Genomic DNA, 26669 nt, shown 5'->3' on the forward strand with positions numbered 1-26669 from the left:
CTGTGAAACCAACAAATCTAAACCACCTTTGCAATTTTTGATAAGACTGATTTCCAGGCAGACGTGTAAAAGAAGCTTATTGGTAAGTGCAAAAATTGTATAGTGAAGATAGTTTGCTGAGGGACATTTATCCAAATATTAGTGCGGGTCTACGTATATATTTGACCATGAATGTGTCATATTTTGTGTGTTCAGAGTAGGACCAAAATGCAGACAGAACCTTGGGATGGGCATGGTGAAGGTTTAATTATTAAAATAGAAAATAAGGTGAACTAGACACAGAGAAACTAAAAATCACTGGAATAAGACGAACACTGGTGTAAGAAAAAAAAAAATCCAAATGGAAAAAGAACAGAACACAAGAATAAACCAAGAAACTAAACACAAAGGAATGAACTAATCTGGCAACACCTTTGTAGCAATGAAGAACACAGAGTAATGAACTATATACGGTAAGACCTTTTAAACAATAATAAGCACTCAGAAGTGATCAAAACACAAACACAAATGAAAACCAAAATCCAAACACCAAAGGATTATAACAGTATATATACATAATTCCAATCCTATGTGGACTGGAGAAAATACACAGTTCTAGCTTGTGTGCATTCTTCCCTAAATTAATTTAATACATTTATCAGTGGAAATAAACTTCTTACTGCCGATGTAAATGTTGGCTTATGTTTTATGAAAACATGCATTTAGGTATTCTCACTTTTTATAATTTCTTATAGCTCTTATAACCCTTATATATAACCCTTATAACCATATGACTTTATCTTTACATCTACAATTACCTAATATTCCCTCTGTCCCCTTCTTTTTACCAATCTTCCTTTTACATAAAATATTGAGCAATTAAGAAAGGAAAGAGAAGTGAGAAACAAATGACATCCTTAGTGAAAACTGGGAAGGATCTCCAGAGCTAACTAGATGGATATTGCCACCTTGTCATCATTTTTGTGCTTTAGCAAACGATAAAGAACCAAAGTGTTGCATTGACAAGGATATCAATCCTAATGATGTGGTACCGGTGGGGGATACAAATAGAGCTGGAAAAAAATGAGTATGAATGAGAAGAAGAGGCAGAGACAGGAGGTTATTGTTGGAGATGGGTGATAATCCTCCAGATGCTGAGAGCTAATTTGGCCTCTATGATTTGGTGCCTTTTCGGAGCTGGGTATATCATCTATTTGGAGAGCTTATTTTCTTATCAGACAACAAGCAGACACATATATTAACAACTAACAGCTTGTAAGCAAGCTTGTGGGCACATGTATGTGTGTGGTTGGATGACTTTTTGAGTTGCCTCCTCCATTTACTAAGAGATGATTAGATGAAACTGTCGACAGGGAGGATGTGAGCTATAAAAGTTGTTCGGAGAAAGAAGGAGAAACCTGCGAAAGAACCCACAAAGCTTTTGGATTTTTAAAAACTCCGTCCTTGTGAAGCCCTTGGTTTGCCCAGTTGCTGATGTGTTAGCTTGCTCCTCTGTCTTCTTTTTGAACCTTCCTCTTTCCATCCATAGAGCTGCCCCGCCAGATGCTCGCTCCACCTTCACCATTTCTCTCCAGTGCTTCATGCCGTCATTGGTCTCCAGATGGTCAGAGCTCTGTCGCTGCACTTCGTCACAGTGATCACAGCCCCACATTGGCACACACACACACACACACACACACACACACACACACATAATTTCATGCACACACACACACCCACTGAGACAAAACACATCCAGCCACTGTGTGTACATCCAGCTTCACCAAATGCATTACATAAACTAACAAAATGCAACAGAGCTTTACACCTAATACTGAGTTAAGATTCATTAAAGTTTGATGATGCTTAAATTTTTGTTTTTTAAAACCCTCCTTTGTTAATTGTATTCCATACACATGAACCAAAAATATTTATATAACAGCTGATGTCTGTTATAAAGACATTTCTTTCAAATCTAGCACCACCTGAGAAAGTCCTGTCTGGAAATATCCATAGGATATAATTCTCTATATGCCACAGAGTTTAAGATTAAATTAATAAATTTGTATTTTGGCAGCCTTATTTTTCCCAGGGAATTCAAAAGACGCCCTGCTGCACTGTTCTGGCAGTGCTTCAGCTTCAAAATCACAAGCTGCAACTCACTTCTGAGCTTTTCTGTTAGACGCCTTCCATTACGCCGTTTTAGCTGTTCAGCTGCATTAAAGATGCTGGCTGCTGAAGGGAAGGTTTGTGGCTGAGACCTGAACTCGAAAGTGTGTGGGTAATTTAAAAAAAATAGATTTGAATTTTTACTTGTCACTGACAAACAAAAGAAGTGCAGGGGGGCACTCGGATTAACTTGATGTAACACTAAAAAATGTAGAAAACAAATCCACTTTAAAGTTAAGAACATATATTTCAGAAGTAATTGTTGATTTGGTTGTATATTTTGGATCATCATCCCACAGAAACAGCCAATAACAATCAACTTTTTAGTCTAATGGTAAAGTTCAAAAGAGTTTTATTAAAAATTTTCAGGTATTTCAAATGTTTTCTGATGCCTTGCATTCTGACAAGGTTCCCAGAGCCTATGAGAGACAAACAGCCCCATAGCATCATAGATCCTGCACCATACATGAAAGAAGAATAGGTCTGACACCATTTCTATCAGGGCTGCATGGTGGTGCAGTTGGTAGCACTGTTGCCTTGCAGCAAGAAGGTCCTGGGTTCAATTCCCAGCCAGGGGTCTTTCTGCATGGAGTTTGCATGTTCTCCCTGTGCATGTGTGGGTTCTCACCAGGTACTCCAGCTTCCTCCCACAGTCCAAAGACATGCCTGTTAGGTTAATTGGTAACTCTGAATTGCCCTTAGGTGTGTGAATGAGTGTGTGCATGGTTGTTTGTGTGTTGCCCTGTGATGGACTGGCAACCTATCCAGGGTGTACCCTGCTTCTTGCCCATAGACTGCTGGAGATAGGCAACCCAACCCACTATGGAATAAGCAGTAGAAAATGACTGACTGACTGACCATTTCTGTCATGTGAGAAGAAGTGTAGGTGGGTGACGGGTATAAATATCTCAATGTTCACCTGGACCACAGATTGGAGTGGAGATGCAATTGTGAAGATGTCTACAAGAAGGGACAGAGCAGACTGTACTTCTTGAGGAAGCTTAGGGCCTTCACGGTTTCCAGCATGTCTGTTGTGGAGAGTGTGGTCTCTTCTGCCTTCATCTGCTGTGGTAGCAGCTTTAGAGCCATGGACTTGAACAAGCTCAACAAGCTAATGAAGGCTGGCTCTGTTCTGGGGAATCCTCGCAAACCTCTGGAGATCATTGTACAAAGAAGGATTCTTCATAAAAACCCTGAGAGAACCCTGAAAATCCTCTTTATGGACCACTACAGGAGATCCTTCCTGCCCACAGTCATTAACATCGACAACGGCTCTCTGAAGAAACCTGCATAATATTAGCTACAACAACATTAAATTTCCCTTAGGGATGAATAAAGTATTTTTGAATTTGAATTGACTTTTAATTTGAGATAGGGCCTAAATATAGGTATTTGTCCTGCCTATTTGCCAGTGGCTGAAAGAAATGAGCCTCTTCATGGTTTGTTCGTTTTAGGTTCTTAGAACCTACATACACTTGCGCCACTGGGAATTTAAAAAAAAGGTATTTTTTTTCACATGAGAGTTGTTTTTTTTTTAACAGATCAAATGTACTCAAATATGGAATTTATTATTGAAGGCTTTTAAGCATCTTTACAAGGATCCCAATTTTTTTTGTTACATGACTGCCATTGGTCATAAAATGCCATGGATCTGGGTAGTTGGACCAGCTACTGTAAATCCTTGAAAAGCAAAAGATGTCTTGTACAGACAGAAATCTAAGTCGCAGAGTTTCTTAGCTTCTTGAGTTACACTGTTCTTATCAGATATCAGCAATCCCAGTGACTGAAGATTAGATATCAGGAAGAAGGTATCTTGTCCTTGTCTTTTTCTTCCCCATTCTGCGTTTCTCGCCATTTGGTGTATAGACAATCTGTCATGGTCTTTTTTCTGGGAACAGGGTAGAGTCATGTGGATAGAAGCAGCGAGAGTGTGTGGGAGCAACTTATACTCCCAAACCAGAAAAGACTATTTTGAGATTTGTTCAAGTTTAGATTTTAGATCAGCAGAGGTTGCTTAGAGGCATTTGTGTATTGTAGATAAAGCAATCTGAAGATTAATTAACAATACTAAGTTTAAATGACAATTGATAAAAAGGATTTAACAAGTAGGAATAAAAAGTAAACTTCATTAATTTGTACTTTACAACAATGATATGTGTTTGTTGTAATTTTGTAGATTAAATGAAAAGGAACTACTTGTATATAAGAATTTTAATGGTGACAACCATATCTGAGTGTATCTCAGTGTGTTTTATTGAAGTATGCTTATGTCATCCAATAATTTAAATATTTATGTAAATACTTAATAACAATAATAATAACCTAGCATGACTGTTTTGTTGCAAGCAAAAGTCAGCTGAAAGTACTGATTACACATCGGCATCTGTGCTGCTAATGTCTATGCAAATATTTGCAGTAAGAGCTCGTTGCAGCAGCTGGTAATGACTACCTTTCATAACACTGAGAGATACAGCCAGTCATTCAGACTCTAGGTAATAAAATCCACCTGCAACAAAGAAAATTAAATAAACATTTTAATTTATACACTACCCATCAAAACTGTGGACACAACCTTGTCAGTCTGTGGCTTTTCCATATCATTATTTCTTTCTACATTCTAAATACATAGAGAAGAGATCAAAACTATGAAGCAAAAGTATATAGAATTATGTAGTAAACAACCAATTGCGAAATAACTTAGAATATCTTTTATATTTTAGATTCTTAAAAATAGCCACCCTTTGCTTTGAATGTTGCTTTTAATGCTCTTGGCATTCTCTCAATGATCTTCATGAGGTAGTCACCTAAAATGGTTTTCCTACAGTCTTAAATGAGTTCCCAGAGATAGGAATAAAAAGAAATACAAACCACTGAATGAGAAGGTGCATCCAAAACTTAGACTGGTAGTGTTTATATGGCTTTTTTAAATCCATTAAAAAGTGAATATGTACAGCTGGCTGATGATTTAAAAAAATGGAATGTAGTTCTGGACTAGTTGTCATAATTTCTAGTAGTTTCTGTTTGACGTTGTTTTGGCAAACTTTTTTTTGTAAGCTTTGTAGCTGGGGTTAATCTTGACAATAATGTAAAATACATTCCTTGAGTGTGTTCTGGCAAAGACCTGTTGCTAAAGATGAACACTGATAGCAAATGATTCATTGCCAGGTTCAAGTTTACTCACTACAGACCACCAGAATTGTTCTCCATTAAAAAAAACAAAAAAACAATAAAAACATACACATTAACACTTGTTATTTTTGAAGAAATGGGAAGAAATTAGTTTTGAACTGCTTTTCTAACTTCCTGTCATAGCTGTCACAGTTGCACTGCTGAATATATATATATATATATATATATATATATATATATAGTCAGTCAGTCATTTTCTACCGCTTATTCCATAGTGGGTTGCGGGGAGCTGGTGCCTATCTCCAGCAGTCTATGGGCGAGAGGCAGGGTACACCCTGGACAGGTCGCCAGTCCATCGCAGGGCAACACACAAACAACCACGCACACACTCATTCATACACCTAAGGGCAATTTAGAGTTACCAATTAACCTAACAGGCATGTCTTTGGACTGTGGGAGGAAGCCGGAGTACCCGGTGAAAACCCACGCATGCACGGGGAGAACATGCAAACTCCATGCAGAAAGACCCCTGGCTGGGAATCAAACCCAGGACCTTCTTGCTGCAAGGCAACAGTGCTACCAGGCTGCATCTTACATTTTTTTGTATTTCTCCTTATAAAAAATGTGATTTTTCATGCTGCTTGCAAAAAATTACAGTTGAATTAAGTTGGTCTTGCTTGCAGCCACCACACACCACAGTATTACCAGGGTTTTAAAATGTATGCATCTTAGAATATTAACCTCTAACTCTTGTGTTTCCTTAGCATCAATGTGATTACCACAACTGTAATTTCAGTGCTTTAAGCCATTATTAGCATTTTTATAAATTTTTACCATGTATAGCAGGGGTGTCCCTGCCAAAAGTACCAAAACAATTTTAATTTGTTTTTACTAAAATTTCAAAAAATGTATTGTGATTTGTTTTTTATCTGCTTGACAACACACTAAACATGTAACATGTTAATTAAACAAATAAAGTAGTCCGATGTTTTACAGGAAAGGCATGTTTTGGTCACAGAAGAGCCAAAACTCTAAAAGGGTTTTGCACGTTTTCCAGAAAGAAAGGCATCCAGTTTGCACATTCTTTTGGGCTGACTGACTGACAAAAATTTGTCTGCAATGGACTGGCGACCTGTCCAGGGTGTACCCCACCTCCCGCCCATTGACTGCTGGAGATAGGTACCAGCTTCCCCACGACCCAGTATGGAATAAGATGATGTAAAAAATGACTGACTGACTGATTGACAAAAACTTGTACCATTTTAATCTGTCCAATGCAAATGTACTGCAAATGGAGCAGTGGCTGCATTTTGAACACCCTGATGCATAGTCTTGTTTAGCTCAAATGTTCTATCATTCTGTCATTATTTTTTGTTTTTCTTTGCCTTCTTTATGTTTAATGTAAGGCATGTTGTGCTGCCGATGTTATGAACTTCTTGTGCTAACAAGTAAAAGCAACAACATTTGTGTTGAAGCACTTCCTAGATTCAGTTTTGTTTTTAAAATAAATTGCTTTCTGAATGGGATAGGCAAAATCCTGAATGTCAAAGGATGTCCAGTAAGTACCTTTGATGACCATGCCATGGAAATAATAAGTCATTAGTCAAATAAGTCATTGTAACAGGTTTAAGTAGAGAATACCTTTCAGTCTTTTGATGTTCAAGTACTGGGGCATATTTTAGGAGAAACAGAAAAACTGAACTGACTGAAACTGTGGTGGAGATTTGAACGACATCTGCTGTTTTGTACATGTCATAAATTAGGCAATAGCACACTGATTAATAAAGGAATAAACTTCGTGTTCAGAACCCAATGAAGCTGACCTTGTTACCTATCTGGCAAAAGTTATTTTTCTTCCCAAAGTGTCAATAATTTACAAATACCGGCTCCAAATCCATCACAGACATGAGGGTGGGAATGCAAAGTGTTTGTAACCACACATGTAGCAGAAACAATTTAATTACATGTGAAGCTTATGACTTGCAACTGTGCTCCACAGCTGACAGTCAAGCCTCCCTCGGGGACAAGTTTGGATCCGAGTTGAAAGGTTAAAGTGTACCATTGCAAGAAGTAACTCAGATTGATCGTTTGATCATCCGTCTCTATGTGATTGATGGAATTGCCCTGCTGGGACAGTCATAGCCTGACCTTTTGATCAGTGCTTACACACTTTGGCTTTAATTCAAGCTCATCAAACAAGCAGCAAATGCTCAAATTTTGATTTGAAGAATTTATTGTCATTGTGTACAAAAATACAATGAAATTAAATAGGCATCAGTGGTTCACTCGCTCAAAACATCTCAATAAAAACACAATAAACTAATATCTAAAGGCTGATCCACATCTTTGTCCCGAAGAAGCATGTCACACATTTGACACACCCGTGAAATGTGCGATCCTATTGATTCTGACCAGTAAGTGAAGGTTTTTCAGATTTCTGGTATAATTTTAGATGCAAACATGTGGGAGGTTACATGAAATCTTTTTCAAAACGGGAACTGATATAACTCCAGGAGCTCAGCTGTCGCATGTGAGAAGAATGAAAATGAGGTGATAATTGACTTTCACTGTTTCACACATCAGTGTCACACACCATTGTGCTTACAAGCATCAAGGAGGCAGGAGGAGAAAAAGGAGATTATTTCAGGCATCTATGCATGTGCAAGTGTTTTTGAGTAGTGCGTTATAAGACTTAAAGCACACCCGGGTAGGTGGTGGTGGTGTGTATGTGTAGTTATGTGTGTGTGTGTGTGTGTGTATGTGTGAATGTGAAAAGCTAAATTTGCACATTAAGCAGCCCTAAGTAAGGATAAATAATTAAGGGAATGGGCTTGCCTTTTGTATCCTCCTGTACACTGTTGTCATGGTAACAACAGGCACTATTCGAATGAGGCTGCACTTACTGTTTTGCTCTTTTCTTTTTACTCATCTTCCCCTTTATCAATAGATAATCTAGGGCTCACCTGAAATAAAATGCTAAAGATCAGACATTTCACCAAGCCTTCAGTCATATAGTGTTAACTGTAGGAGACTCATTTCTACCCGTGATGAAAAGAAGTTACACACTAAAAGAGAGGTGCCTTAAGAAAAAGAGTCTGAAAGAGCTACCTCCTATTGATTAACTTAAAACTTTGGTGCACAGATTGTGGAGAGGCTCTGTTATTCACAGTGAGGCCCAGGTAATACAGGCCTGGTTAAACATTTTAATACAAATACCCAAAATGTATTTAAGTAAAAGTAGAGTTTGCTATAGTGTGTGGATTGATTTTTTGTTTTTTGTGTGGATGGAAGTGAACACCTTGTAGATTCATTTGGCAGGCACGACAGTACTGCCGGTTAAATATGACCCAGCTGGAAGGAAACTGCTCTGCTCCTCCCTTCGCTTCCTCTGTCTGAGAGAACACATGCTCCATTGTGCTCTTTTCGCCAGTCCCTGATAACAGGCAGGAATGTGAGCATGCATTCATGAAAAATGTGTATTTCTGCCTGCTTCTCCTGTGTGTTTTGTGCTTGTGGATTGTTGCTTGTTTTCCCACCCCACACGTTTAAGCCATTGAGCTAAATTGCAGCATACTTCTAAGCTCATGTGCATGTATGTGTATTAGCTATGTGTTTCCATAGTCATCACCAGCTCCTCCAAAGAAGAGCTATAGTTTGTGGATGTTAAAATTGGGACATCTGCACTGTAAGCACGTAGCAGTATAGACACATGTTCCCTTATTTACAGTTTTATATATGTTTGTCTGAGTTTCTGCTGAGTGCTTATTGAGTGTCTGTATGCTTTTGCTGGAACTCATGCTGGATCTTTCTTTGACACATTCATGATGCCATTTCAATCTATTTTTACTGTTTCTGATTTCATCAAACATTATTAAAAAAATGTAATACTAAAACTACATGCCATATTCTAGCTCTGCCTTCCTTTACCACACAGTTTGCTTCAAATTTTTATAACTTTTTCCACAAGAATTGCTTTTTACCTTACACTGTAATTACTGCCTGAGAAGAGGTTGCATAAACTACTGACTCCAGTCAAATCATAATTCAGCTGAGAGAATAACTGAACTGAAATGCAAAACTAGTGAGCCCCACAGCTGAGCTAACTGTGTCAGTTCACCATCCTAAAGTTAACTCTCTAGTCAGGAAGCGCTGAGGCTTGGAGATGGGATGTAAAAGCACCACATCCGTCTGTTCCTTAAAAGGCTTGCTGCAGTACTCCGTCTTTCCAACTGACTGCATCAGACAGAAGAAAACAGAAATCTTTTTTGTGACATCATGCTAGTCAGTGGGAACTGCAAAACATTTATGATTTCATAATTATTGTAATGTTAGTGCCTGTGTGATGCTGAGATGTAGTCATGAACCTGCGGCAGCAGCAGGGAAACTTCGGGTGACAGTCCAGTGCAGACCTAATTAGTTAGACCTGTTAGGTTTTCATCTGTGTTACTATGAAGATTTCTCAACCACTACTGTAAACAGATCCTACTGACAGTTTCCTTGGCTAAATTTGGTCTTCAATATTAAAAAGGTTCAGCTAGTGCCAAAAAAGTCAAACACAAGGTTGTTGTTAGAACGTTTCTCATCCTGCTAGGCTAAACTGCCAATCCACTGTTGAGTAAAGACTGTTAAAGGTAAAATCACCTCTGTGTATCACTGTGGTCTGTGGCTAGTGAGCTATTCTTATACAAACATTAATAAAAAAATCAACAATTATTAAAAATAAAAATAGTCCTTGAATCAGGGTGTCGTGTGATCAAAGAATACATTACATCTTTTTGGAAACAAAGTGGTGCTTGAAATCTTCCCATTCCTTTAAATGTTCCTCCCTCATTTTTAACACAAATAGGCCCCCATGAATGTACATCCTAATGAAAGTGGGAACCCAATTGCCACCACCGGTGACAACAGTTGGAGAACTATGGGTCAAAGCTCTTATCATGACCTCAGCGTTTTACATAGTGTTTTAACACCGACATCCTTTTGTGTCTATGTTTGAGACTCTTATTTTGAAGTAAGAAAGACAGAAGTGTTTGAGTTGTTCTGTTGTGTTGACAGTCAGCTAGTAAAAACTAGGTTAGCTGCCATCACTCCATTACACAAACATTAAACAAGCCCCCACAACTGTTATATCATTTGTGGCAACATGTTGTTTACTCAGTAAAAGAGAAACTGTGACAGAGAAGACATAAATGGTTTGTTAGCAAATGACTAACCATTAGCTGCTGATAGTGATAAAACGTTTTCTTTATAATTTCCCATCAGTTCTGAACGTATGGGTTATTTCAGTATGTAATGTTTGGACTACATCAGTTTACTTATTTTGCTACGTCTAACACACATCGACTGATCAGACCGGAACTGTATAACTGTACATTGAACAAAGATTTAGCAAAACATATTTTGTGTAGAAAATGCATCATTTCAATACTGTTATGTAATTTCACACACCATTAAATAGACATCACAAAATATGCAATATATAGACTAGCTGAATGCAGACAGGGTTATTTTTACTCTGATTTAGGGTTCTTTAAAACACAGTTTATAATCTGTGAATCCTTTGGTTTTTTGAAAAATAAAAAAAATGATGGTTCTCAATTTTAAACAATGTTAAAATGTTTAACATGTATTCTTATTATTGCCTCTCTACTTTTTAAAAAGTCAATCTTTACAAGTCTGCTCAGCAAAAAAACCCTGCATGAGAGAACACAAAGCAGTACAAAGCCAATCTCCTGCCCCTTCCACTACATTTGGCCTGTTTGCAATGGCAGCCAGTGTCGTCATTGCCCAAGACATTAGCCTAATGCAGGGAGGCGAGCAAGATAGCTAAGCTTGCCCATTTCCATTTTAATGGTGGCCATCTCAAGGTTAATTTGGTTATGATGCGGTCAAGGCGGGCATATGCGCTGACACGTCAGGAGACAAATAGTGATGCTGGGAGGATCTATGGGGTGGAAGGGTTTATCTTCGCACCAAGGAGGTAGTTACTGGTACCACACAAACCCACCCACCCACTCACACACACATACACACACACACACACGCACGCACGCACGCACGCAGGCACGCACGCACACACACAAACACACACACACACACACACACACACACAGGCATAAAAACCGAACATTTGGTTGTTTGAAGTTTACTCATGAGGCAGGCAGTAAGTAACAGTGAATAGCTTTGTTGTTGCTCAATAAAACCTATAGGGACCCACTTATTAGGCTAGAAATTGTTCCACATCTGCTCATATGAGGTACTTATTTTCTATGAATATTGGCCCCTGTGGACTGCATATATGCATTCTTTATATTTTTTTTATGAACAGAAAAGAGCTGAATACAGTTTTTCTATGTGATATGGAAAGTTATAATAATGCTTCAAATTAGTGGTTAGAAGCATGGTTTGAGGTAGACTGCACACAATGGCAACAACTACAACAAAACAGCTTCTTTTGCAACAGCTTTTCATTTTAAATATAACCCTCACCAATTCCAGACTGCAGGTTTACACCTAACAACAAAGCCACAGATTTTTTTTTGTCCAGAACAATATCGAAATCCTAACTTCAAACAGTCGGCTTTATCCCCTTCACATATTCATCCTGCACAGCATAAGCCGCTTCTCTTATTGACTGTAAGTACAGGATGCTCTTAACATCTTTGCCTTTTTCTTCAATGGCAAACTGGGATCATTGATGAGTGGACAAATCAAAGATGGGGAGGGATAAAGACTCAGAAAGAAAACCACATAGGAGATTTACACTGCTGTCTCACTGGCATTGTGTGTGACTTTGTGGTTCTAAGAGAATGAGATGTTAGGATTATGTTTGTCATGAAATATCTTCCCATTCACATTATCTGCAGGTGATGTAAGCACACATCTGTCAGACATGATGGTTGACCAGGGTAAAGACTTTTTAAGAATACATTATCTTTAAAAATAGTTATACCTCTTGACCTTTCTCACATTTAGTCATTTACAACCGCAAACCTATGATGTGTTTTGTCTAGATTTTATGTGATAGACCAACACAAAGTATTGCATTATTGTAAAGGGACAAATGGTTGCTGATGTTTATTTTGTATATTAAAATCTTAAAAGTGATGTGTGCATTTGTATTCAGCTTCCTTTTACTCTGATGCCTAAATTAAATACCTTGTTAGTGAAATATAGTTCACCTGTCTGATTTAATCTTAGAATAAACACAGCTTTTCTGTTCAACAACAATGGTGAACAAAAGCATCATGAAAACCCAGGAGCACAGGTCAGGGATAAAGTTATGGGGGTTAGGTTATGAAAGAACAACCCAAAATGCCCAAAGCATTTTTTAGATGCTTTGGGCATCTAAAAAAACACTGTTTGTCATCCAAAACTGGAAATATTATTGCACCAATCACCAAATCAGTCAAGAGGACCATGGTAGCTTTGGAGGAGCTGCAGAGATGCAAGATGACTTGGGAAGTTAGAAACTGTCTACAGGGCAATTGTAAATCTGGTATGTCAAAGAGTGGCAAGAAGAAAGCCATTTTACTGAACAAAGTCATAACAAGTCCCATTAGCACTTTTTACTACAGCATAACATTTTACTACAGCCATGTACCAGTCACAGAAAAAAATGTGGATGGTGTTAAGATGAAAGCAAACTGGCACTTTTTGGGATACATGCAAAATGCTTTGTGTGGTGCAAAACCCACACTAAAGACACCATTCTCGTTTTCTGTAAAATTTTTCTTCTACCTCACATTTATGAACTACCTTTTGCTAGTCTAACACAAAAAAACTTGCAGTGAAGTTTATGGTTGCAACTTGACAAAATGTGATAACATTCAACTTGTATGGATACTTTTACAAGGCACTACACATGTGCATACATTTACAAATCTCTTGCCCAAAAATAACAGTCCAATTATGTTCCCAAACACGCTTTTTTGCAAATAGCATTGTCTTGTCAGTGTCACACCTACTTTCTGCAAATTCAGAATATGAAAAAAAAGAAATCTCTCATCCATATATAGTGTTCCACCTTTCCCTATTCAGTCACTCTCGTTCTCTTACTGACCTGATATGGGCTTTCTCACATTCCAGCACTCTTTGCTCACTTTCTTCTAAATCTGTTTCTTCACATGCCCATGGTTACCATCAGCCTCTACCCCCAAGCACCATCTGTTTCACTGTCCTTTGGTCTTACTTTCTCCTTCCTCCTCTTTCCTGCCTGAGTGCAGCAACAGGGACCGTCAATTTATCAAACTGTCACTAGCTCAGCTCTGTACTCCCGCAACTAAACAACTGTCTCCGCAAAGCAAACAATAGTAGCCACACAAAGCCTTGTGCGCACAGTGCACATACAGGTAAAGTCCTGGACTTCTGCCTGAGCAAGGTGTCACCTTGCTCAGGCAGAAGTTACAGTGAAAGCTTAAGAACAGCCTTTCTACTGGTGATGCTTCGGCTGTATGGACCGGTCTGAGAAACCTGACTGCCTATAGGAGCCCCCCCACCCATCCTGAACAGAATCCTCGCCTGGCTAATCGTCTGAATGGCTTCTACTGCAGACATGACAGGAACCCGTTCACACCTCAAACCATCTCCTTCACATCCCATTCAGGAACAAATTCCTCCCATAAAACAACCAACGCCTACCTTCAGATCCTCTGCCTGCAATAAAGATCTCCGAGGAAGATGTAAAAAGGCTCTTTCAGCGCATGAAAACAAAGAAAGCTGGAGGACCTGATAACGTCTCCCCATCATGCCTGAAAGTCTGTGCAAATCAACTCGCCCCGATCTTCACCCGGATCTTCAACAAGTGACTGGAGACGTGAGAGGTCCCCTCCTGCTTCAGTCGATCCACCATCATCCCAGTGCCCATGAAACCCACCATCCTAGGATTAAATGACTACAGGCATGTAGCCCTGACGTCTGTGGTCATGAAATCCATTGAACGGCTGGTGTTGAAGCACCTGAAAGACATCACAGGCCCCCTGCTGGACCCCCTGCAGTTTGCTTACTGAGCAAACAGGTCGGCAGATGATGCTGTTAACTTAGGTCTACACTTCATCCTGCAACACCTCGACCATCCAGGGACATACGCCAGGATCCTGTTTGCAGACTTCAGCTCGGCCTTCAACACCATCATACCAGACATCCTCCACCAGAAGCTCACACAGCTCAACGTCCCAGCCTCCACCTGTCAGTGGATCAACAGCTTCCTGATGGACAGACAGCAGCAGGTGAGAATGGGGAGCATCTTCTCCCGCAGCAGATCAATAAGTACTGGTTCCCCCCCAGGGGTGTGTTCTATCCCCACTCCTCTTCTCCCTGTATACAAATGACTGCACCTCATTGGACCCATCCGTGAAACTCCTGAAGTTTGCAGACAACACCACTGTCATTGGACTTATCCAGGACGGTGATGAGTCTGCATACAGACAGAAGGTGGATCGGCTGGTAGACTGGTGTTGTCAGAACTACCTGGAACTCAACCCACTCAAGACTGTGGAAATGGTGGTGGACTTTGGAGAACACCTCCCCCATACACCCCCCTCACCATCCTCAACATCACCGTGTCAGCTGTGGACCACTTCAGGTTCTTAGGAGCCACCATCTCTGAGAACCTGAGATGGTCTTCACACATAGACAGTGTTCGAAAGAAGGCCCAGCAGAGACTGTACTTCCTGAGGCAACTCAAGAAGTTCAACCTTCCACAGGAGCTGCTGGTCATCTTCTACACTGCCATCATACAGTCTGTCCTGTCTTCATCCATCTCAGTGTGGTTTGACTCATCCACAAAACAGGACAGGTCCAGAGTGCAACGAATAATCAGGTCTGCAGAGAGGATCATCAGGGCTGACCTTCCCTCCATCCAGGACTTATACAGTTCAAGGATCAGGAAAAGAGCTGGAAAAATCTCTGCAGACCCCACACACCCTGCACATAAACTGTACCTTCAGGCCGTCGCTACATAGCGCTGTTTACAATAACCAGCTACTACTGAGACAGTTTCTTCCCCCAGGCTGTTTCTTGGATGAACATTTAATAGAGTACCAAACAACCTCATAATGGACTGTCAAATCCACCTTTGTATATGTGTATATTGTATATATGTATTTATGGACATAAGGATATATGCAAAATACATCTTATAACACAAAAAAGCTAAAAAGAAACTCAGAGAGCAAAGTGTACCGGAGTCAAATTCTTTGTTTGTTGTATGTACGAACTTGGCAATAAAGCTGATTCTTATTCTGATTATCTCTGTACACTTACTTGGCAGCACGCATGCCAGACATGGTTGGAGTAAAGCAGATGCTCCCAGTGACACAGTGGGCTGGGCGCAGCACAACATGTCTTTTGAACATCCACAGACCAAGAAAATAGCTCACCAAAAACATGATGTAAGATAAAACATTAAACACTAAAACAAGACAGCAATTACCTTAATAGCTAAAGCAGCATTTATAGTGCTATTCCATATTCATAGAGGTACACCTGTACATGCATGAGCCAAGAAACTGTAAACTTATACTTTGCTGGTGGTCTGGCTGAGCCTAAAACAGCATGGCCAGCAGTCTCTTTATACGGGAGACTTTATGGTTTGTCAGTGGGGTCAACTGCTGGATGGGCTTTTCCCAGCAGATTTACACTGAAGAGCTTTAGAGTAGGTCACAGACTCCCAGCAGTTAATTTCATAATGCACCCTGGGCAAGGCTTAAATAATTCAACCAGGCCTACAAGTGAAAGATCCACTTAATCAAAGGTTCTTGGCTTTCAAAGAATGGCAAGAATTACAGAACCTCAGTTAACCTGGCAAAAAAAAAAAGTCTTGGGGACATAATACAGCATTCTTCTTATCATTTCAACTTAAGAGCAGCTCTCCAATTTAAACATAAATGCATTTTAAGTGACCTTTGATGGGTTTGTTTTTGTACAGGTCCTTCTCAAAATATTAGCATATTGTGATAAAGTTCATTATTTTCCATAATGTAATGATGAACATTTAACATTCATATGTTTTAGATTCATTGCACACTAACTGAAATATTTCAAGTCTTTTATTGTCTTAATACAGATGATTTTGGCATACAGCTCATGAAAACCCAAAATTCCTATCTCACAAAATTTGCATATCATTAAAAGGGTCTCTAAATGAGCTATGAACCTAATCATCTGAATCAACGCGTTAACTCTAAACACCTGCAAAAGATTCCTGAGGCCTTTAAAACTCCCAGCCTGGTTCATCAATCAAAGTCCCAATCATGGGTAAGACTGCCGACCTGACTGCTGTCCAGAAGGCCACTATTGACACCCTCAAGCAAGAGGGTAAGACAAAGAAAGAACTTTCTGAACGAATAGGCTGTTCCCAGATTGCTGTATCAAGGCACCTCAGTGGGAAGTCTATTGGGAAGGAAAAAGTGTGGCAGAAAACGCTGCACAACGAGAAGAGGTGACCGGACCCTGAGGAAGATTGTGGAGAAGGGCCGATTCCAGACTTTGGGGGACATGAGGAAGCAGTGGACTGAGTCTGGAGTAGAAACATCCAGAGCCACCGTGCACAGGCGTGTGCAGGAAATGGGCTACAGGTGCCGCATTCCCCAGGTCAAGCTACTTTTGAACCAGAAACAGCGGCAGAAGCGCCTGACCTGGGCTACAGAGAAGCAGCACTGGACTGTTGCTCAGTGGTCCAAAGTACTTTTTTCGGATGAAAGCAAATTCTGCATGTCATTCGGAAATCAAGGTGCCAGAGTCTGGAGGAAGACTGGGGAGAAGGAAATGCCAAAATGCCAGAAGTCCAGTGTCAAGTACCCACAGTCAGTGATGGTCTGGGGTGCCGTGTCAGCTGCTGGTGTTGGTCCACTGTGTTTTATCAAAGGCAGGGTCAATGCAGCTAGCTATCAGGAGATTTTGGAGCACTTCATGCTTCCATCTGCTGAAAAGCTTTATGGAGAGGAAGATTTCATTTTTCAGCACAACCTGGCACCTGCTCACAGTGCCAAAATCACTGGTAAATGGTTTACTGACCATGGTATCACTGTGCTCAATTGGCCTGCCAACTCTCCTGACCTGAACCCCATAGAGAATCTGTGGGATATTGTGAAGAGAACGTTGAGAGACTCAAGACCCAACACTCTGGATGAGCTAAAGGCCACTATTGAAGCATCCTGGGCCTCCATAAGACCTCAGCAGTGCCACAGGCTGATTGCCTCCATGCCACGCCGCATTGAAGCAGTCATTTCTGCCAAAGGATTCCCGACCAAGTATTGAGTGCATAACTGTACATGATTATTTGAAGGTTGACGTTTTTGGTATTAAAAACACTTTTCTTTTATTGGTCGGATGAAATATGCTAATTTTGTGAGATAGGAATTTTGGGTTTTCATGAGCTGTATGCCACAATCATCCGTATTAAGACAATAAAAGACCTGAAATATTTCAATTAGTGTGCAATGAATCTAAAATATATGAATGTTAAATTTGCATCATTACATTATGGAAAATAATGAACTTTATCACAATATGCTAATATTTTGAGAAGGACCTGTATAACTAAATCCACACCAGGACATTTACAGCAAGGATACAAATATTAATATTTGAGCAGAAAAAATATTTGTTTTATTACTTAGGTCAGCAGTAAACAACAGATCCTTTGCAGTTTCTGAAATTCATTCATTCATTAATTCATTAATTCATTCATTCATCTTTTATACCGCTTCTTCCATAGTGGGTCACGGGTGAGCTGGTGCCTATCTCCAGCCGTCCACAGGCGAGAGGCAGGGTACACCCTGGACAGGTCGCCAATCCATCGCAGGGCAACACTGAGACATACAGGACAAACAACCATGCACACACTCATTCACATCTAAGGGCAATTTAGAGAAACCAATTAACCTAACAGTCATGTTTTTGGACTGTGGGAGGAAGTCGGAGTACCCGGAGAGAACCCACACATGCTTGGGCAGAACATGTAAGCTCCATGCAGAAAGACCCCCGACCGGGAACCAAGGACCTTCTTGCTGCAAGGCAACAGTACTACCAACCGTGCAAAATCAAAATTTATTATTATTATTTTTTAAACTTAAAAAGTGAAATAAACAGAACTGGCTTGAGATTTGTTTGAATTTTAATCATTAAATAAGTAGTATAAGCAGGCAAAGCCTGGGTAGATAAAACCGCTTGAAAACGGTCGATGTATAGAAATAAAAAAAAAATAAAGAATGTGTAGACATTTGAGAGTAAAGCATGTTTAAACCACTTTGGAGTTGTTTTGATATTTTGACAAACTAATTTACCGACTACACCCGAACGCAGCATGCGCAGCTGTTGTGAAAATCCTTTAATTAACGGAGAATTATCTGGCTTTTATTTTATACAATGTGCGGAGGATAGGCTGATTGGATGCTACAGGCAGCCATTTGGATGACCGCTGATTTTTACTTTGTGTGTGTGTCCTGTAGGCTACCCACGATGTTTAGGCTACTTTCGGTTTTGAGTTGTTTTAGGTGAGTAATTCGGCTCAGTGCAGAGCTGCAGTAGAGCTGCATGAGAAACCTTGTTACCAAATAGCAGAGTTTAGTGACACAGGGGAATATTCTCTATTCTGTTTTTGTTACTTTTTTTTAAAAAGTGGTGCTACAGGACGTAACATTGCGCACTTAAATCTTCTGCACATGTTCAGGTATTAAACAGCGGTTCCGAGCCGTTGTGACTACAGTGGATATATCCGTGCACCGTTACACTCCTAATTTGTATTTGTTTATTTTATTTAGTAATTATTTTGTGTTGGTCTATAGCATAAATCACGTATCCCAATAAAATACACCCGAATTTGTGGCTGTATGCTGAAAAAAATGCAGAGATTCTTTTGAAAGGCAGCATATAAGCATACACAGTGTGTTCACTGCTGCAAAAACACACAAGCTTTAATCCTCTTTCCAAATGTCCGTTCCCTTTGGTTTCCTTTTTCAATTTGCACGCCAGGAACCATTGTGAGACCATTTACTTCTACTTGTGTTTCAATTTCATCCTGAAACGTATTAATACCAACTAAGTTGCCTTGACCTCCCCGGTATTATTCTGTAGTATTACCCAATAGACCAGACCGAGCTCATCGACCAGGTACAAGCTTAACAATCAAACCTGACCCCCATCAGTCGTATGAGACATTGATTGGCATTTGTCTGACAGAGGCTTTGTAATGAAAGAGATGATGAGGGGATTATTGACCAGCTTGCGTTTATGAAAATCAGCTGCGAAAGGTGGATGTGGGGCTTTAACTGGATATTGGTATTGACCTGATTGTAATTGCTGGGTAGATACCCACTTGCAGAGCCTATTCAATGTCTTTAATGAAAAAATCAGATGGAGATTGCTCTCAATTGGAACTTTTCTTTGTTCTTTTCTTTCATTACTGATTAAAAATTACATCTGAGAATACAAACATGGGGATGCGGGTGGTTAAGTAAAAGTAAGTGATGCAGTGTTCAGTTCCCTGCTTTTGAAGTGTGAGTATGCTGCTAATATATGCTGCTTTTATTTGGCTTCACATCTACTTCCATGTTTAAAACAATGCAACATGCTGCCTAAATATATCTAAGTCGTCAGAGTTCAAGCACTCGCATATTAGCATCTTTTGGAAGAGGTCAAGCAGATGTGAAGAGCTGGAAAGTGACTGCTGAGAGGCTACTGTCGACTTTTCAGGGTTTTTTTTTTTTTTTTTTTTGCTGAGACAGGCCCCCGGGAGTCAACAGCACTTTGATGGATATATCCTGACTTGAGATGATATTATCCTTATGCTACTGCATATGATGCCATCCTGAAACCACATCTACTCTTCATCCTCGCAGGAGTGTATTGTTAAAATTTTTTCTGCTTTACCAGCAACCAAAAGTTAATATTATTTGTGTGTGTGTGTCACAAACTGTTTTCCAGCTGCAAGTTAGAATTCAAAAAAGGCCTAATGTGCCGTCCCTGAAATCATGAAAGCCTCCATGAAAGCAGGGACAACAAATGCTGGATTTGCTTGTGTGGCTAACCATGGATTAACTGTGTCCATGCTTAATTCGGGCTTTCTTTCTTTCTTTCTTTCTTTCTTGCTTTCTTGCTTTCTTGCTTGCTTTCTTTCTTTCTAAAACAATATTTATTTCGGTTTTAATTAATTCTCAAGTTTTTTATCTTGTCATCTTGTTTCCCTGCTTGCTGTCTTATTAGCTGGTAATTCATGCAGGTTTCTCAGACATGAAACACATTTCAGAGAGACAGTGTGGATGGATTCAGAGCTTCAGGGATTGAACTAACCATCAGAGACTGTAGATAAAGTAGATCAGATTCACAGTTTCACAGAAAATAAATTGGGTGGTCATCTTTCAAGTCGTTTCAGAAATACATATTTAAAAAATATATTTTATTCATTTTATATTTACGTATTTAATTTGCTCTTTTAGTTTACTTCCATACCTTATGGCTTGCTTATTTTTAATATGTTTGAGCACATTACTTTCACAGAGGTTTGGGCAACTGTACAGTATCTTGCAAAGTATTCAGAAACACATTTGCAACAGGAGAGCGCAAACATACACAAGTGTTTGTCTGGCAGAATGAATACCCAGATGGCCACCAACAAAGGAGGTTTATTTAAGTTCAATGTATTTCAAAGGGATTTGTGATTGACCTACTAAATAAAGTGCCAAATTGGGGGAAGAAAAAGGACATATAGTTTAAGAATTTATTTACACAATATTTAGCAAAATGGCGTGCATTTGTGGTTTGCGCCCCTCTGAGTCTCAATACCTTATAGAACCACCTATTGCTGCAATTACAGATGCAGGTCTTTTGAGGTATGTCTCACCAGCCTTGTACCTCTAGGGATTGATTAATTTGCCTATTCCTCTCTTAAAATAGCTTAAGATTAGATGGAAAGCATCTGTAAAAAATAAGTTTTCAATTTTTGAGGCAAATGTCCTAACCGAAATGCAATGTAGACTAGACCATCCTAATGTGAGTATTGTCCCGCTGTTATGTGAAATTCTGCAACCAGTCTCAAGTTTTTTGCAGCCCTTAACAGGTTTTCTTCCATTGTTGGTCTGTATTTAGATCAATCCATCTTCCCATCAGTGCTGACCAGATTTCCTATGCCTGCTGAAAAAAAACCATCTCTTTAACAATCTTTCTTCCACAAAGACCAGAGAGCATGATCAACAGAAGTACTGTCAAAATATGCTGGAACCTGAGCCTAGATATCTGCAGCCCCTCCAGAGCTAAGTTGCCTGGACTGTTGATTTAGGTGTATATCCATGTCTGTGGTCAGTCTGCAGTTGTTCTAGGCACTTACTATTTTCAGATGAGGGATTCAACAGGGTTCTGTAAGTAATTCAAAGCTTGGGATATTGTTTTATAACTTAACTCCCGCTTTAAACTATTCCATTAATTCATCCCTTTCCTCCATACTGTGTTCCTCAGTTGTCATGATGCTGTAATTTCACTAATGTTCCCTATCAAACCTCTGAGGCCTTCACAGAGCAGTTGTGTTTACTAGCATTATATTACATAAATAAGGGGGCTGCATGATTTGCATGTTCTCCCTGTGCATCCGTGGATTCTCTCCAGGTTCTCTGGCTTCCTCCAACAGCCCAAAACATGACTGTTAGGTTAATTGTTCTCTCTAAATTGCCCTTATGTGTGAATGAGTGTGTGCGTGGTTGTTTGTCCTGTGTGTCTCAGTGTTGCCCTGTGATGGACTGGCAACCGGTCCAGGGTGTTCCCCCACTCTTGCCCATAGACCGCTGGAAATGACCCAGTATGGAAGAAGCAGGTATAGAAAATGGATGGATGGATGGATGGATGGATATTACATTTATTAGTTGGACTTTACTAATTAAGTGAGTTCTGACTGGTAACAGGAACACAATTGCATGCCATGTTTTTCTGATTTATATGTAAATGTTTTTTTGAACATCACAATTATGCAATTCTTTGTGTTTGTCAAATGATTATAATAAAGTACATATAAATATTACATAAATACATTTGCAAGGCACTGTTAACAGCCATCCATCCATTCATTGTACCCAATTAGTCTTAACATGGTTAGCGGGGAGCATTTCATGCTTTGTGACATTGGTGCCAAACACCAGAGCTATGGTGCAGCTTTTAACCAGTAATTTCAAACAGACAAGAAGTAAAAATGTATTGACTGCACTTGCTGCATTGACCATGTTTTTGTAGAATGCAGATTGAGTCTGTAATAAATGTCCTCTGGTTATACTCCTCTAATTACATTCTAATCAGGCTGCATTTTGATTGTTTTGTATCTAAAGCAAACACAAGTAAAACCATACATCATGTGAGTAAATGGAACCCACCTGAAGTCGTTTGCACTGGCAGCTTTTCTACATCCTGTATGAGAATGCAACAGTCCTGCTGCCAGTGTCACAAAATCAGATTGGATCCTCTCTTCACTAGTCAGTAACAGACTGACAGCTGACTGCTCACATTTCTCTACTGAGATTTAAAATAGATGTTTTTTTCTTACTTTAGTCTGCTCTGCTTGGAGGAGATAACCATTGCTACCAAAAATCTGATATCAAATCAATGCAACATCAGTTAGAGAGCGACATCTATGCACTCTCATTCATTTGTTCCCGTACAGTAAGACATACACATAAGACAGAGACATGCACAAAATACAATTCTCTCAGCAAAACATTATTCCCTCCAGCAGCTAAATCGATGGAGATAGAAAGCACAGATACAGAACTCCCTTTTCACATACCTACCTCACGGAAATATTTAAGGTTGTATAACCTGGTGGAACACAGCACATGATGACATCAATTAAAAGGCACTCAAGTGTGTCCCTCCACATCCTCTCCTCCCCCTTGTCTTCTCTACGCGAGCTACTGTATGTCTTGCATTAACATGGGAACCGATTATTAATGTGGTGCGAAGCCCAGAGAGTGAACATAAGTGTGACGATGGAGGTGGTGAAAAGGTAAGGAAAGCAGGGGAGATGGTGAGCCATTTAGCACAACAATATTAATAGCTCCTGCTGCAAGCTGTGGGTGATAATGGATGTTGCAGCACTTGGTCCAAACAGTTTGATTGTGGGTGTGCATTTTTCTAATTTCCTTTTTTCTGAGTATTTTGGTGTACGTATAAAAAAGAAAATTATCTACACTGTACCTGTTCTGACATGCCCTTCAGCCTTTTTATAACAGCCTTTTTTGTTTTGTTTTGTTCTCTCCACAGCTCAGAACTGCAGTTATACTCTTCACAGTCCCAATGGGACAATAGAGAGTCCTGGATACCCTTATGGTTATCCAAATTATGCCAACTGTACATGGGTCATTGTGGGAGCCGATCATAACCGGATACAGCTGGTGTTTCAAGGCTTTGCCCTGGAGGAGGATTTTGATATCCTATCTGTGTACGATGGGCCACCTAGCCCCGGGAACCTGCGGACAAGGTAAGCAAGCCATCAAAGGTTATAAAATGTGCTTGTGTTTCATTCCAGCTTTGACAAATGATCGTGTGATGATTACATGATGCTATATAAACTTGACAACATCCTTTGCTGTCACCTAGAGTCAGAACTAGATGCATCATGAAAAGAGATGAAACTACAAACTGCTCCAGGTGCAATGGGAGCAAATTCTTTGGTGACTAATCCCACACTGATTCTGTGGCATTTTTCAAGGTGATTCACTGGAATTTTGCTTCAAAGCTGTGGGCACTTGGGTGTGAGCACTCAGACATTTTGTGAACTAGCATTCTCAAACTCAACAAGCAGTGTCAGTTGTCAACTCAGAGAGATGACACCAACATTAAAGGCCAGTTTTGCTATGTTTACATGTTTTATACAGTATATTATCAAAACCAGAAAAGCATAAGAGGAAATTTACTTAGAAATCAATGACTGTGAACAATTGTATCTAAATTTAGCAACGTCCTTTGTCAGGCACGACAAAAATTTGTGTTTTGACCAGTTTCTGTATACCTTCATCTTAGATTGTAGCCCACATAGACAAAGAACAGTGGACTTCAAATTGAAATAGTTTACACATATAGATAGTGAATCAACACATCCTCCATTATGCAAGTGGCGATTTCCTCTTGAAAAGCAATAAGCAAGAGGAGTGGACTGGCCATCGGGAGCACTGGGACATTTCCCGGTGGCCTGGCTGTTGGCCTGGCCCGTTCTGTGATTGCTAAGGGGCTGGACCAATGGTTGGATTCGGGTCGCTCTTACAAAACAATCCATGCCATTTGTGCTGTTCACTCAGGTATGTACCAGACTGCAGTAGTGATAGGTTAAGACAGACACACTCCTCTCCTTTTCAGAGGCTGTCTGTCACAGCAGTGCAGAGACACAGCAGGCTGCGCACGGTAATCTATGTAAAATGGAGTGAGAGTGACAGTTAAAGGAGGGTAGTTCCTCTTTGAGTAACCAAGGGCGTCAAAACTGATTTAAAAAACATTTTAAATACTGCAAATTTAAAAATATGGTTAGCGAAAAGGATCTGAAAAAAAAAAAAAAAAATTGTTTAATGCTAAAATGTCCAGGAATTCAGCTTTAGTGTTCCTTTCATAAACTCCACTAATAAAATTATATAAATATTAAAATATTTTATTTAGTCTTTATTTAACCAGGTAGCATCCTGTTGAAATTAAGAAAATATTTGTTGTTATATGAATATAGTCAATGCATAAAAATAATCAATTAGTGAATTTGAATAAATGGGAAACCATGGGTGGATTTCAGAGTTTCTTTACAAAGGTGCCGAAGAAAGCAGTGTCACTACAGAGAGCAGCACTAATGCTGCAAGAGCTCCTGCTGTCATGGAGATGGTGGACAGCAGCAGTAAGGAGTCAGAGCAGGAACTTTCAGGTTGAATTTAGGAGCACAAACACACCAGCAGGCTATGCTCTTAGAATACTTTGTGCCTCACTCATGACGATCTATATACAATTAACTTAACAAGCATAGATTATTAAAAAAGTTAATTTCACTTTGTAGAGGAGAGAGAGAGACAGTTGACGTGTGCAGACAATGTGCATTCAAAATGTGCTCAATTTAACTTAGTCTTGGTGGTTTGCCTTAATTCACTGGTGGTGGTTTCCTGCTGGGATGGTATCAAATTCCCTGCCTGGAATATTGTTCCAGTCTGCCTCTGAATAAGCATGCTTGGAAACTGAGTTTTTTTGAACAACAGAAACGATCAGCCCTTTAAAAATGCAATAACATACTGTATTTGCGTTTTAGTATAATTAATACTGATCATTAAGACAAGATGAAAATCTGCAAATCAAAATAAGACAGAACCAATAACCCTAACCCAATGTACTGTTTACAACACTCTTAAACGTATCTTCATTTACTTTAGAAAATGTGCCAAATCATCCATCCATTATCTATACCCACTTATCCTAGCGGGCATCTCTAACATGTAATCAGTTATAACACCGTCAGAATAACTTTTAATTCCTATCACTTTTTGCCACAGACCTGGTCATATAAGACTTATTACCTTTCTATAAACAAATAAGAACATTATTAATTTCCACTCCCATCCATTCCCATCAACCTTTCCAAGCCTCTGCTTGTTGATATCCCTGTCACCTCTTCTCATTCTCTTCCACATCCTCAGTCTTTCATTTTGAGCCAGTGGTGCATCCACTGCATCTCCCCACAGAACAGAAATGAAAATGAGAGGAAAATCCATTATGGATTGCTTCTGGTTTGTCCTCCTCAACCGTATTCTTGTTTGGACCTCTGGGCCTTGTTTAGTATGCTCCAACGGGACTTAGGGAAACTCTCTGTGCTTTGTATAAAAGTGAGAAGAAAGAATGATGAGTGGACTTGAAAGCTGAAGGAAAAGGGGGTTGACAGAAAAAAAAGACCAAACGGAAACGTTAAAACCGGAGTAAAGGGATCACAGATTGGTTTTAGATTTTACTGGCTTTCTTTGACAAGTTTCTTGTTTAAAAGAGACTTTCTGTGACAAGCAAAAACTTCCAACTTAATCTTTGAGTAAGCTTTAACCATATCAAAACCTGCTAGCATCTCTGTCTCTCTGTGGTAGCAGTCTGACTGAACTTGCATGGCTATTTTCACTGACAAACACCTCAGCTGGTTCCTTACAGGCACCCATACACACACACAAAGATGTAAAACTGATAATTCATCCATCTTTTTCGTCTCATCTCTCAGTTGTGTCAAAAGTAATTTTCCTTCCATCTTTCTTGCTGCTCTTTTTTCAATTTCTTTTTCACATTTCATTTACACACTTTTTTTTCCAATATCTCATCTTCTTTTAGTATTTTCCAATTTATGCTTTTGCATTCTGTTTCAGTTATTTTTTTTCCTTTTTATGTGTACCACACAGAAGGTTGTAGAACTT

The 26669-nt window shown here is 39.5% G+C and overlaps 1 protein-coding gene across 1 annotated transcript in view; it reads left to right on the top strand.

Moving 5' to 3' along the window:
- csmd2 (CUB and Sushi multiple domains 2) overlaps positions 1-26669 on the top strand; it is a 358433-nt gene that overhangs the window by 8456 nt on the left and 323308 nt on the right. The window contains exon 2 of the mRNA XM_047382994.1: positions 23518-23734. Within this exon, the coding sequence (XP_047238950.1) occupies positions 23518-23734 (217 nt within the window). The remainder of the gene's footprint in view (positions 1-23517; positions 23735-26669) is intronic.

Source organism: Girardinichthys multiradiatus, chromosome 13, assembly GCF_021462225.1.
Source record: "Girardinichthys multiradiatus isolate DD_20200921_A chromosome 13, DD_fGirMul_XY1, whole genome shotgun sequence".
NCBI lineage: Eukaryota > Metazoa > Chordata > Actinopteri > Cyprinodontiformes > Goodeidae > Girardinichthys > Girardinichthys multiradiatus.